We start from the raw sequence: 13,571 nt of genomic DNA on the forward strand, positions 1-13,571 counted from the left end.
AGGACGCGGCAGTTCCAGCCCCAACGCTGTCGCGGGCGGCCTCCTCACTCAGCCTTCCCTCCCGCGCTGCAGGCCTGGTGCCGTTTTGAGCATCAGGAGCCCAGTAACGAGGTGACTAGGAAGTGTTGTGATTGTACGAGGCCGCCCAGCGACCCAGGTGCCCTCAGAAGCCGAGACCCGGGAGGGCGCACGTGGGTCGCAGGTGCCCAGCTGGTGCCTGCCCACCGAGGGACGCAGGCTCGAAGGCGGCCTCCGCCACGGCAGCAGCGCGCGTGGACGTCTGACCTTTTGTAAGGCGAGGTTTTGGGTCCCCCCTCAGCCCTGTGTCCTCCTGTCGGCCTGAGTTCCGTGTGGGTGAGGTCGGGCCCAGCCCGTGCAGCGCTCAGGACACAGGGCTCCCGAGCGTGTGTGACATGTCACTCGCAGGTGCATCCCGCCCCCTCCCGAGTGTCCTCACACAGAGGCCACCCACTGCGACTGCCCCTCCCGGAGCCAACGCCAACCCGGGCGCTGAAACCCCCGCCTGGTCCCGGAGGAGCCCCGGCCCCGGGGGTAGGGCGGCCGCCAGGAACGCTGGTGGGTGAGGGGCTGCGTCTTCTGAACCGTCAGCCAACGCGACTGTCGGAAACGGGGAGGTTCAGGACATTGATGTCAAGCCTGGGGTGGGGGTGGGGGGAGAGGGGGTCCGCCGGAACCAGGACTGGGGGCGCTCGGAGAGAAGCTCCGTCACTGTCTGGGGGCGTCCTCACGGCTCTGTCCCCCGTACTGCGGTTTTGCTCACCTTCCAAACAACGACCAGAAGGGCTCCACTTTGGCGTGAACAGTCTGCAGAGGTCCTTCCTCTTGTCCCAGTGACAGACGAGCTGCAGAAGTTGCAAAACCAGTGAATACATACACGTCTAGGCTTGATCTGCAGAAGTAAATGTCACCTTAGGAAAGAAATTTGCAAAGTGGTTTTTGCCAGCCACTATCATCTCTGCTCCATCTCTTCTTACTTGTATGCGAGGCCTAATTCTGCTAAAACCCTAAACACACCAAGCAGCAGAAACTATTTTGCTAACACTTTTAGGGAATGTTCGCTTTGCGTGAATTCCTGGAATTCTACATATGCGTTACATTTCTACAAACAGATTACCTTCTCAGTCACCGCTGCGCGACCACCAAATGGCTCTTGGAAGGGTATTGGCTGGAGGTCCTCGGCGATGACCGGGCCCAGGTGATGGTGACCCTGTGGGTGAGGGGCGCCGGCCGACGGGGAGGGCGTGGACTCGGCGTCGGATGCGGCGCACTCGTGGGCTGCTCCTCACCCACGGCCCGGCGCCGGCACGGGCCCGGGGGCCTTTCTGCGCATCCTTCTGCCCGGGGGAAAGGGCTTCCTGTCGGGGTACGGCGACCGTTGGGGCATCTCCGCAGGGTCCACGCACAGCGCTCCCGCCTCATAGAAAGGTGAACTGCCATGACGTGTAATGTATTCGTGGTTCCCTTCCTGAATGCTGCCTGTATCTGGGAAGAGCGATAATTGAAAATCAAATACTGAAATGATAATGCTGCTTATCTCTTTGAGGTAGAGTTTTCCTATTTCATTTTTTTGTACATTACAGTTTAGTTTTTAAATGAAAAGTATTACATAAAATTGCATATAGACCCGCCAATCAACAAATTGAGTTTGATTACGAAACATAAAAATAAAACTGGATGGACTTCAGGCTGCAGGTCCGTGGGACCCCAACCCCGAATCTGGTCTGGGCTCCCCTGAGGGTCATTGTCCCACGGCACAGCCCCTCCCCCGCCTCCGCTGCAACTGAGGAGTCTGTTCTGCCACAGGCTTGGGACCCAAGGCCCCGTAGGCTGAGATGGCAGACCAAGTCCCTCCGTTCACAGACAGCAGAGACTTCGCGGGAACCCCAGGGCCTGGGGGTGTCTTGGACACTTGGCAGGCACACGCGGACGCTCCTGGACAGCTGCCCCGCCCGCTGGCGCTTCAGAGAAGTTACCGTTAGATGCGCGCGTGTTTAGTAGGTTTCCAACGAACGCTGTTTCCCGGCCCACCGCTCAGCTGCTGGCCCTGCCGGAGCAGAACTAGCTGTCCCTTCTGTCGCGCATAGACTTGGCTCCCAGGCCAGTGTTCCCCAGACGCCTGAAAATGTTCTCAGGGACCCGAGGAAGGAAGCGAGGAGGGATCGTCATTGGCTGTCGGATGTGCACGTAGTGTGGCCACGACAATTCATCGATACCTACCCGTCGGTACGCCATGGAATCTGTGTAAATGTGCTCCTGAGTTAAGTCTCCAGATTGTGACAGCGGCCAGGTGTACCCGGGGCAAAGGGCATAGAAAGGCTCTGATTCCAAAATATAATGGCGTTGTGATCGTCTGTGTAGGGCCGTAGACAAAAATACAATGACAGCCTCATTTCTGAACCTGATAGGATCCCCTCAGAATTCAGGCTTTTAGAGGTTGATGGGGATCTGATGTAGCATCCAGTCCATCTTGGGGAAAGTGTTGCATCTTCTACATTGGGCCTGATAGATTTTTGGTGGAATACAGGTTAAATATTTTAAATTCAGTAAAGTAAATATTAATTAAATGCTGATTTGTAAGAGCCCTCTCCAACTGAATGATGCCAGCTGAGTTCTAAGGCAAAACTGCTTTTATGTCACCGTGGACTGCGGCGTTTGTTGGGATAGATGGGACCATGACACTACCTGAGTGTGCCTGCCACCGTTGCTGGAAGGGGCAAGAAAGAAACGGGCTTTTCTGAGCCTCCTCGTGTTTCGGACAATATTTTCTCCTCCTCGGCCCTCGTGCTGCTGTGATTTGGGGCCGGGCCTCCATGAAAGGAATCCCGTTAGGGAGTCAGCAGGACGTGGAGTGGACCCCAGACAAGTGTCCACGGATTTGATGCCACTGCCCTTTACATCAGTTAGTGACCGTCTGCTTTGGAAAGACTCAGGGACCAACGAAGAAGGACGTGCGGCCCAGGAGGAGACAGGGGCTGCGTCTGCATTCGCTGCCTGTTAATAGCACGACAGGGAACCACAGGGGACGGGGCAGTTAAGGAACGGAGATAAAAAATTAGCTGCTTGAAAAATCCTGAAGCTCACATTTACCTGTTACCATCCAAAAACCACTGTGTTTTCCTTATGGAATAAGATCATTTAAAGGATTAAATGCAAAAATCAAAGCCCAGGGGCAAAGGGAGAGTCCGCGTGCCCCACTGCGCTATTCATTATGGGCACAAGTAAAAGACACAGCTGGCATCTGTCTGTCTGATTTGACAGCTGCCTTCATTCTCATTCAGGGATTTCCAAAACCCTTCAGCTGAACGTGGAATGTAAAACTCCCATCAGCCCCGCTCTTAGCCTTCACTGAGGACCCTTAAATTTCCTTGAAACCTGGTAAATGAGCGTCTTTATTTCTGCAGACCTTGAAAGTATTCTTCGGTTCTTCGTCTTGTCTTCTGTCTTTGATAATCTTTTTCTGTTACTTTCCATCACTTTTACCCATCGCTTTATTATTTCCCTCAGAATTTAATAACCTTTTCTTACCTCTGTCCTCCACAGTCCTATTTTGATTTTCTGCCAAGTTAAGTCAGCTATCTCTTGTTTTTAATATGCCTTCATATTTAAAACGTACTCACTTAGAAGCTTAATGATTTTTCCCACAATAAAAGTATTTGCATATTAAAAAATGAAAGCACAAGGATTCGTCGTCGGCAGCCGTCCGTCTCGAGAGACGATGGTGTAGCTTCTTAAGAGTCCATCTGCACCGCCGAGAATGGCTGTGCAGTCCGACTCGGGAGTGACATGGTATCTGTCTCCTCCCGTGTTGAATCGACATCTTGTGATGACGCTGAAGCTACAGAGCCTGGGCAGGGTAATATGGAGGGTCTGCTGTTGCCCATGCAGCAGACCCCCCCTCTCTTCGCAGCTGAAGGGTCCAAGGGAAAGACGGAGTCGATACAGCTTGGGTTCAGGTGCGCCGCAGGAGTTGCCGGTGTTGACTACAACGTCAAACCGCCTTAGGGACTCCGGCTCCGGATTTTCTGTCGGGGTTTACTCCCTTAGCCTTTCCCCTGAAGAGGTATGCCGCAAGGCAGCGGAGGTTTTTTGGAGTCAGAGTTTTCCTTCTCTGTCTCAAAAGTAGTATTGTTACAGAAACAGGGGAGTCCAAAAATCCCCAGAGCTTGCAGCTGGGGGATGGGGAGAAGTAAGCAGCTTTTCAAATGCTTCCACATGCCTGAGGCTGGTGGCTACTGTCTTTCTTATGCAAATGGCATGATTACAATGAATATAAAAGCTATAAACTGTTTTTAATTCTTCTTTCATAACATCAATCAGTAGCAACATTTAGGTTCCTAGGGACTACTCAGCGGCTGGAACGTCCGCAGCTGGGATGACAGACACACCACCATTCACTCAGCATTTCTCTGGGGGCACTTAGGGGGTTTCCCACTTGTCATCATTATGAGAAGCGTTCACATGAATGTGAATTTACAAAACACTGGGGAACGCTCCTGATTATTCCCAAGCATAAATTTCTAGATTATGCAAATTTTTCTCATGTTTTTCTTATCGTGTCCCATGTTTGGGAAATATAATTAAAAAGAAAATCTTCCAACCTTTAAACCGTTTCCAGAAGCGTGGCAGAGGAAGAAAACTTCCATGATTGACTAAGCATTTGCACACAGTGGGGTGCACACTGCAGGCCCCCTACGGGGAAATCACAGAGACAGAAAGATCCTCCTCTCCTTACAGAGCCAAGCCCACCCTGCCCGTCACAGCCATGGCTTCAGGGCAAATCAGCACCTCTGTGACACTCAGGCTCACCCGAAACTTGCCTGGTGAGGAGGGCGCCCGCCTGGCAGCTAACCGGCCTGATCCGGAGGAGAAACAAACCTGCATCTTTAGAGCATTTTCCAACTTGGCCACTGAAGTCCGGCTCTGGAGCCCCCCAGGACTGGGGCAGTGGGGGCCCTGTCTCTCTATGTTCACCTTCCAGAGAGGAGGCTCCAGTGTCCCAGAGGAAGTCCTGGGTCATAAAGCTAAAAAACCCTGTCCCATTTTGTAAGGATTTACGTGCATTACAAAGAGACGAGAAGCACTTATAATTGCAGGTTTTCCAGAATAAATGCTCAGAGAGAACAGAGGAGCGGGAAACCTCTTCCTTATCTGCAGCGAGGAGAATTAAGGCCCTCGTTTTAAGCTGTATTTTCCGTGCACCTGCTTCTGTCGAGGAGACAACGCATGCTCTCTGTCACCGCGTGTCAACCACAAAGCGCACCCCAGCTCTGCGCCCGTTTCACGAGGAAAGTCGCTGGAATGAACAGTTTCTCTGGATGTTCTCAAAGCCCGCCCGGGCTGACGGGGTAGTCAGGACGGCTCCGGAGTCGCTGTGTCCCTCCCGCCCCCAGAATTAGAGTTCACAGTGTTCCCCTTTCCTGGGCCCTGGGGGGGCAGCGCAGACGTCAGCGCCCCTGACAGGGTCAGCGTGGCCCTTCCCGGGCCCTCAGCGCCCCCGCCTCTGTGTCAGACATCCGGCCGCCTTGCGGGAACCACAGGGAAGGAGTCACTGAGCGCCCCAGGCCAGGGCCCCCCTGAGCTGGACCTGCAGCCCCAGGCCCACGCCACGCGGACAGGGGCCCCGTGGCCACCGCCTCCCGGCCCCAGCGACTGGCCGACGCCAAGTCCGCCCCGGATCCCTGACCCAGGAGCACCTGACGTAGAAGACGGTTATTGTCTGAGTCCCCAAGTCCGGGGACAGTTCGCTACAAGGCAGGCCCTGCCCCGGTGCAGAGCTGCCGCGTGTTTTCTTCATTTTCCTTTGATACAAACACAGTCATCGTCTCAGGATTCGGGCTGTTTCTCTCAGAGGGTCGCTCAGCTTTAAGGCTAGAGAACAGTTTCATTTCCAAAGCGTTTCTACAACTTAGCATCCGATACCTAGTTCCTTCTTCAAAGAGGATCTCCATAGAGCTGCGAAGAGAGAGCTGCCTGCGTCTCTACACACACATGTGCGCACGCACACACACGCACACACGTGGGAAGGCGGGACACCTGCACAAGTACATTCTCAGTCGGCAGCAAACGCAAAGAGAAAATTCTCCAGCAACGGGTTCCCTTCTGCCCACAGCCCTCCCACTCGACAATCAAAATGCACGAGCACGGAAGTCAGCGCTGGGCCCCAAAGCGGCGTCTGCAGAGCTGGGGGAGGGGCGGGCGATGGGCCCTCGGGGGACACCAAGGGGGAAGGAGCTGCGTGTGTGATGGGGCTGTTTTTGGTTTGTTTTGTTTTGCTGTCTGTGTGGATAAAGTTTCTAGCCTTTTAACGATTAACAGTAAAACAAGAAAAGCCTATTATTTTTCTTAGCCCATTGGGAAGAAAGATTGTACACATTTTTCCTGAATCAGGGAAACACTCACTTTTGAATTGTTTGTCTTTGTATAAAAGTGGTTTTAGTTCCCCATCACGCGCACGTGTGTACTGGCATCTGAAGAGGCGTCAGGACGCGGGCAGACAGTCTGGTCAGCAATCGGGGGCAGCGAGACCTACGACCGTGGAGGGTGACTTGGGGACCGGGGGACCCGTCGGGCTCTTGGTCTAGTGAAGACTGTCAGGTCCCAGCCGGGAGGTGCGGCGCGAGTGCAGCGGCCGCCCGGTGTGCCCGGGCCGACGCCGGCCTTGACCTGGTGCCGGGCGCGTGGTGCGGGGCAGCCGGGACAGAGCGGCCGGGACCCAGCCGCCCGGGCAGAGAGGGCGGTGCCGGCGCCGCAGGTGGTTGGGGTCTGGACGGAGGGGTCCTGGGTGATGACGAGCTGGCGTGGGGTCTGACGCGGCTCGGAGGCGGGACGGGGAGCCCGCAGCAGGGTGTCCGAGAGAAGCGGCCGGGCCTCAGGTGCTTCCCGTGCGGAGAGTGTTGAGCTGCCTGGTGACAGGCCTGGGAAAGCCATGGTTCTGAGCTTGAGGCTGACCTTGGTCACGTTCACGGCAGGTCCCTGCCGTGTGCTGTTGGGAAGAGTTCCGGGGGTGGCAGCCAGAGCCCCCCCAAACCCTGCTGCGGGCTCGTGTCCAGCCAGCTGCTCTGTGCACTGGGGAGTCTGGCTGACACGGTCCCGCCCCCTGCCCCCCCCAGAGGGGGTCCCGTGGGGTTGGGGGTGTGGAGGTGGGGGAGGCTCACAGCTTCAGGTTGCCCTCGGCGCAGCTGTGGCCGTGATGCAGTTGCCAGATCCTGGGGCAGCCCCAGAATGCCTTTCTGCCTCCCTAACGGGGAGCGACATTTTTGGCTGGGGACAGATTTGTTGGTTAGGGACTTTGTTGACTTTACTCAATAAGTCTCCATCTTCTAACTCCCTGGTTTGTGATTTAACATAATTGACAGAAGTCAGATTTTTCTGTGTTTAAGGAACCTGTTATGGTCGGCGGAAGCTTGGATACTTTTATTGTGCACCTGCCGTTTAAAAGTTTGACCACACACTTTCATTGTAGCTCCCCCAGGAGCCCAGCGAGGCCTCCGAACGGCAGGACCGAGCGTTATTTCCCGGCGACCGCTCGCTGCTGGGTTTGCCTCCTCGGCCCTCGCCTCTCCCCCAAGCCCTTCGTGTCTGCGCGCATGACGCTCCTCTCCTCCCAGGTCTGCCCTGTGCTCGGAGTGTTCCCTCCCCTTGATCTTCCAAACGCCCCATTGCCACGTCAGCAGCGACCCCCCTGAACTCTCAGTCCCTCGCAGGCTTTTTCAGTGTGACAATCACGTTACTTCAGGTGCGAGGAGCTTGGTAACCCCGTGACTCAGTGTGTTTCAGCCTCTCACTGATGTTGGTTTGTGTGAGAGGTCCTTTCCTTCCCAGGAGGCTCGTTCCCCCGCGGGGGCCCCCAGCTCCTCCAGGGGCCACCGGTCCCTCCCGGCGCCTGCCGGTTCCGGCGGCCGCCCACACTGGCATTCTCTGCCGTTGGCCCTGGCTGGCCTTCTCTCACGTGAGTCTGGGATCTCTTCCCTGTGCCAGTCAAGTCATTGTGCTGAGTGACAGCCAACCCCGGGGTGGCAGATGTCTCCCTATTGGCTTGTGACAAGTCACCTGGTGAGCAGAAAGGCGCTCTCCCTCCTGGGGCCCCAGGAAGTGCCCTGGGTGGTCCCTGCCCTCCACGCTCTCACTGTCACACGGCTCCCTGGGGCCCCAGGCCAAGACGGACCCCAACCTCCGCAAGAGTCCCCAGTTTTCTGGCCCTGAGATGACCCCCGTAAGACCACAAAGTGCGCAAATGTCTTCTTCCCTCCAGGGCTGTCTGTCCGTGAAGCAGGCAGGTCCCCACGTCTCCCCTCCCCCAGCCTCAGCCTCTGCTTCTCGTCAGTCTCAGAGCTGGACTAACACGCAAGCTGTTCTTTCCCCATGGAATCCGGCAGAACCTGCAGCGCCGCAGAAAGCCCCCTGCAGGCTTCTCCTTGGCTGGGTCCCAGGCGGCCCCGCTTGGCACCCGCCGGCCTCAGGGCGGGGGAGGGCTGCAGCTGCGAGGCCTTCTCTGAACCAGGAAGGAGTTGGCAGGTGCGCAAGAGAAGGCCTGTGATAGCAGTCTAAAAAGCTACAGCCTATTCCGCAGGAAAAGGTAGTGAATGTCACGGTTCCAGCCTGCTTTTTCCCCACGCCTTCAGGCCAAGCGCTCTGGCGATAGACCTGCTCGTGATTACAGGGAGTCTGCCCCAGGAGTGGCACTTGGCAGAACGGCCGCTTGCCAGAAGGCGCCCCTCCTGAGGAGGGGGGACATACCTGCAAACATGACGATGGTTTATCAAAGATTTATAGGAGCCTCAAGCCCGGCTCGCATCAGCAGGGTCGGTGGGCCTGCAGCAGAGCCGTGTAGATATTTCTTGTTTACCCTGGATCCCTGTCGGCGCCCACATGGCAATGACCTCTTGCCCCACCCACTGTCTCTTCCCTGCTCACGAAAGGAGCCTGAGCTCTGGGCTTTCTTCGGATGGGTTTGAGAAATCTCTAAGGTTCTTATCTTCTTGAGTGGGCACCGAATCAATCAAGAAACCTTCTTTGACTCCAAACTCTGATGATTGAATATTGGCCTTGGAAGCACTGGGCATGTGGACTTTGAACCAGTAACGCCAGGAACTGAAAAGCAGTGACCCCCACAGAGGCTGGGTGGGTGTGGAGAGAGGTCCTCACAGTGATGCCCAGGCTGAGAGCCAGGCTTACTCTGCGGCTCGGGGAACAGACCTGCGACCGGGGGTCACAGGGGAGCCTTGGAGAAGGAGGCCATCCGTTGTTCAGAAAGGTGACACCGTACGTGTTGTCAAACAGGGAGTCCACGCACCCAGCCTGGCGGAGCCAGACGCTAGGCCCCGGGAACTGCAGGGGGGAATGTGGGCTATTTGATGATGATGGATCTGCCCAGGAGAACGGGAAGCACATGCTCAAAGTCCCTAGCTCGCCAGTGGCGTGTGGATTACGGATTCCATGGGACAAAATCACAAGACACCTCCAATTAGGGGCTCAGGGTCCTGCTGGAAGCTGATTGGTCAGAGGCGAGGCAAGGGTGACGAATCATCACTCCAGGTCTTGAGGGCAGCTCTACGGTCTGGTCCCTGGCCCTCTGTCTGGTCTGGTGGGAAAGTAGCCGGGGCTCCGCCCACCCAGGGCTCAGGAGCTGACGTGGAACTTAGGTCAGGTGTTCTCTTGAGCCTGCAGAGGTCCCAACCTTGTGGCCACAGGTCACGTCCAGGCTACTGTCCCGTGCAGCCTGGAGGGCGGCTGAGTCTCAGGGAGAGGCTTGGCTCTGAGTCTAACATATGAAATAAGCTGCAAAACTGCCGTTCCCCGAGCATTTTCTCAAATTGTTGAGATTTTGCTTCCTGGCAATTGTCGTCAGTTTGACCCAAATAAACTCACAAAACTTCTTACGGGTTTGGACAATTCTTGGAACAAGGAACTGTTCTGGGGTGTCCTCATCTGTGAATTGAACTAATCATGTAAAGCTCATAAAATATTTAATAATTCCTATAGAAAAGCAGAGGTCTTAGACTATAACTCTAACGCCTAAAACATGAGCCGCTACTATGAATGAATGCTACTTCCGGGCGCAGAAATGCCTTTGGCGGTGGAAAGCTTGGAGAGAGGTGGCTGTTACCTGCACCGTACTTAACAGTGTGCAGGTTTGTCGGACCTCCAGTGCTATTTTAATAAGTTACAAGTATATTCATCAAATATTAGTGTATGATTTCATTGATTATAAGGTGAATATATTACCTTATATTCTCAAAGATTAATGTTGAATCTACCTTTATCTTTAAAAAGTGACCTTGAGATTCTAATTAAAAGTAGAGATCCCAAAACATCAGGCTTTCAAAAACTCATTACAAGTTAATAAAATAGAAAAAATGGCAAATAGTGAAAAAATATCAAATTTATAGAAATGATAAATTTATTAATACAAAAGAAAGCCAATGACATGCATAGTCACTTAATCTAAAAACACATATAGCTACAGACTTTCAAATCAGGTTATCAATAGCATCAAATTTGGGAGAAACACCAGAACATAGTATTTCTATACCTTAGTGACACATAACAAACATGGAATAAGTAAAAAAGTATCTTGACAACTAAAATGGCTGTTTTGACTTAGGAGTTCACAAGGGAGAAGATGAAGTTCAGAAAGAACAGCTTGTGGTTTTTGTTTTTTATTTGTTTGCTTTTTAGTAAGCAAATAAAACTAAGACCTTTGATTTTTCTGTTCCGTTATTTATGTTGATAAAAACCCAAATTTGTTATTCAAGTAGTTATTCAAATATTCATATACATATATGATTTCCTATCAAAATGCATTCCTCTCAAGCACAAAAATTTAACAGCAAAAACAGTTCACATTCCTGAAATCTTCAGTGTTTCTTAGATCACAGTTTTATCTTTCTTCTTAGTTTAGTTCTGGAAAAGCAGCAGTTTGAATGCAAAGTCCTTGTCAAGATATCTGCCTTTTAGAAGCTGTTAACGTAATGCATGAGAGCAGGAAGCTCTCTGGGGAAAGGGGATGAAGCCGGCAGGGAAAGGGACGTCAGAAGGCTCTTTTGTCTCCTTTATCCTGCTGACCGGAGCCCTTTCTAAAACCGCCATTATAAACCCAGCGCATTAACTGCTAAGCTGTCTTTCAACAATTAATATTAACAGCCTCCAGTCTCATCCCCGAGTCCCCTGGAAAGCAATGGCTGAGTCTGTTTCCTCATCAGTATTTCATCTGAAGGAGAACCCGGCAGCCTTTCTCTGTTCGTGCGGCCACGCATGCCACACACACACGCACACACTGTGACACACACACGCGCTGTAACACACACACACACACACACACACACACACACACACACACGCTGTGCGCGGCCCGGAGCAGCCACAGTGGCAGGTCGGCCTGCAGCAACGTGGCTTTGGAGAAGCCGGGGAAAGAGAAAAGACGCGCAGACCGTCAGAGAAACAAGTCCTCGTGGACAAACCGGCGGGCGCTTCGTTCTGCCGGGCCCGCGGGGCTGCGCTGGTGACCGTCCCGGCTGCCCATTGGGAAGGCGGCGGGCAGGGCAGTCGCGCGTGTGGCCGAGTCGGCCCCGGAGGGCGCGCGGCCGCCTACACGTACTGGCTCCTGGAGGGCGCGCTCAGCGGCCTCCTCTCCGTGGGCCAGCTCGCGGGGGCCGCGCGGCGCGAGCGCAGGGAGTACCGGTAGCCCCGGCGCCCGCCCTGCACGCAGGCGGCACAGGACAGGAACGCGCCCCCCGCCACCAGCAGCAGCGCCGAGGTCCAGCCCAGGTAGAGGGCCTCGCCCAGCTCGCGCTTGCGGCCGTCGTCCAGCGTCGGGTCGTAGAAGTCCCTGATGACGGAGCTGGCCACCCAGCTCACGGGGATGAGGACCGCCGCGCCCGCGGCCACGAACAGGACGCCCGCCGCCAGCAGGACAGGGCTCTTGGCCGCGGCGTCGTGCCCGGCGCACCGGGTGCACTGCACGCCGAGGACCGCGGCCGCGAAGGCCAGGAGGGCCAGCACCGCCGCCGCGCACATCAGCCCGCGGGCCGCCTGCAGCTCGGGCGGCAGGGCCAGCAGCGAGTCGTAGACCTTGCACTGCAGCCGGAACGTGGCGTGGCTCTTGCAGCTCATCCACAGCCCCTCCCAGGAGTTCTCGAACACCACCAGGTTGCTCCCGATGAAGGCGGCCACCTTCCACTGCGGCATGATGGTGACGGCCACCGTGCCCACCGCGCCGACACCGCCCAGCGCCAGGCCGGCGTACTGCAGGGCAGAGTGGGCCATTGCCCCCTGCGGCCGTCCTGCCCCAGCTGGCCTCCTGAGCCGGCAAACCTGCCTGGAAGCCAGGTGCTCTGTGTCCCAGGAGAGAGCGGTGCCCGTGGCAATGAACTTGGAGCCCAGTGGGTTTTCACCTAAGAGCTGCTCGGCTGCTTCCAGCTAGATTAAACCCAGCGCTGGCTGGCGGGGCCCCTCCCCTGGGCCAGGGAAACTCACGGATCAGGTAGGGCAACTTTCCTGGCCAACGAAGGACGGGAATCCAGCCGCGTCTGAGCCGACGAGGGATACTTGGAGCGGCCAGAGCTGCACAGAAACATTCTTTGTGCGTCTCCGTTTTCCAAGAAGACAGCAGCGGCGTGTTCGCCTGTGGACATCACCCCGAATGTTTGCACAGCCGGCAGGAAACGCACTGGTCCCTCGGGAGGTGAACAGGTGCGCCTAGGACGGCAGTTCTGAGGTTCTGCCTAACCAGCTGGCCAAAGTGAAAGGGAAGCAGGGATTGAAGGGTTCCTCCTACCTCGGGGCCCCTGGGACCCAAGGGGTTGATTTAATTTGTCTGCAGCTTGAAAGCAGGCTTGCTGGGGCCAAAGGACAGAATAAGTCACGAAACGCACAAGGTTGCTCTCCAGGGCACCAGGCGTTTTCTGTGGAGCCAGGGCAGCTGTCTCCTGGTATTTGGACCTTAATTTATAAGAGAAAAAAAATTGTGAAAGAAAAAAAAACTATTGGAATTTGAGTCTTGATTTATAAGAAAAAGTTGTATAAGAAAAATTCCTACTGGTATTTGAATCTTTATTTGTAAGGAACATATGTGAAAAGAAAAATAATTTATATAATCTTACATAGCCAGCACTCACAACAGCAATTAAATAATCAAATGATTTACAGATTACTGACTTACTTTGTTGCTCTGGCTTTTTTTTTAAGACTTCTTTTTTTTATTGTTGTTCTGTCAGAGTTGCCCCATTTTTCCCCCATTGCTCTCCCCTGCCCCCCCCCCCCAGTCAGTCCCCACCCCGGTGTCCATGTCCCTGGGTCACTTACATTAGTTCCTTGACTAGACCCCCCCTTTCTTTCCCCCCTTCTCCCCCTCGCCCCTCCCCTCTGGTCACTGTCAGTCTGTCCCTTGTTTCCAGGCCTCTGGCTCTGTTCTGCTCGTTTGTTTGTTTTGTTCATTAGGCTCCTCTTACAGGTGAGGTCATATGGTATTTGTCTTTCGCCACCTGGCTTCCTTCACTTAGCCTCTCACAAAATGGGGACACATTTACACGACAGAACCCTATGCAGCAGAG

At 54.6% G+C, this 13,571-nt stretch overlaps 1 protein-coding gene across 1 annotated transcript; it reads right to left on the reverse strand.

The window, feature by feature from the left end:
* Positions 1–11,558: 11,558 nt before the first annotated feature.
* Positions 11,559–12,740, reverse strand: CLDN8 (claudin 8). The gene has a single exon (XM_090288623.1). The coding sequence runs from the start codon at positions 12,283–12,285 to the stop codon at positions 11,608–11,610; it is 678 nt and encodes a 225-aa protein (XP_090144749.1). The 5' UTR covers positions 12,286–12,740; the 3' UTR covers positions 11,559–11,607.
* Positions 12,741–13,571: the final 831 nt, after the last annotated feature.

The sequence above is a fragment of the Furipterus horrens genome, unplaced genomic scaffold (assembly GCF_987537825.1).
Source record: "Furipterus horrens unplaced genomic scaffold, mFurHor1.1.pri manual_scaffold_1, whole genome shotgun sequence".
Classification (NCBI taxonomy): Eukaryota; Metazoa; Chordata; class Mammalia; order Chiroptera; family Furipteridae; genus Furipterus; species Furipterus horrens.

Excerpts from the sequence above, each read along its gene's own strand:
- CLDN8 (XM_090288623.1), bottom strand. The coding sequence starts at position 12,285 with ATGGCCCACTCTGCCCTGCAGTACGCCGGCCTGGCGCTGGGCGGTGTC.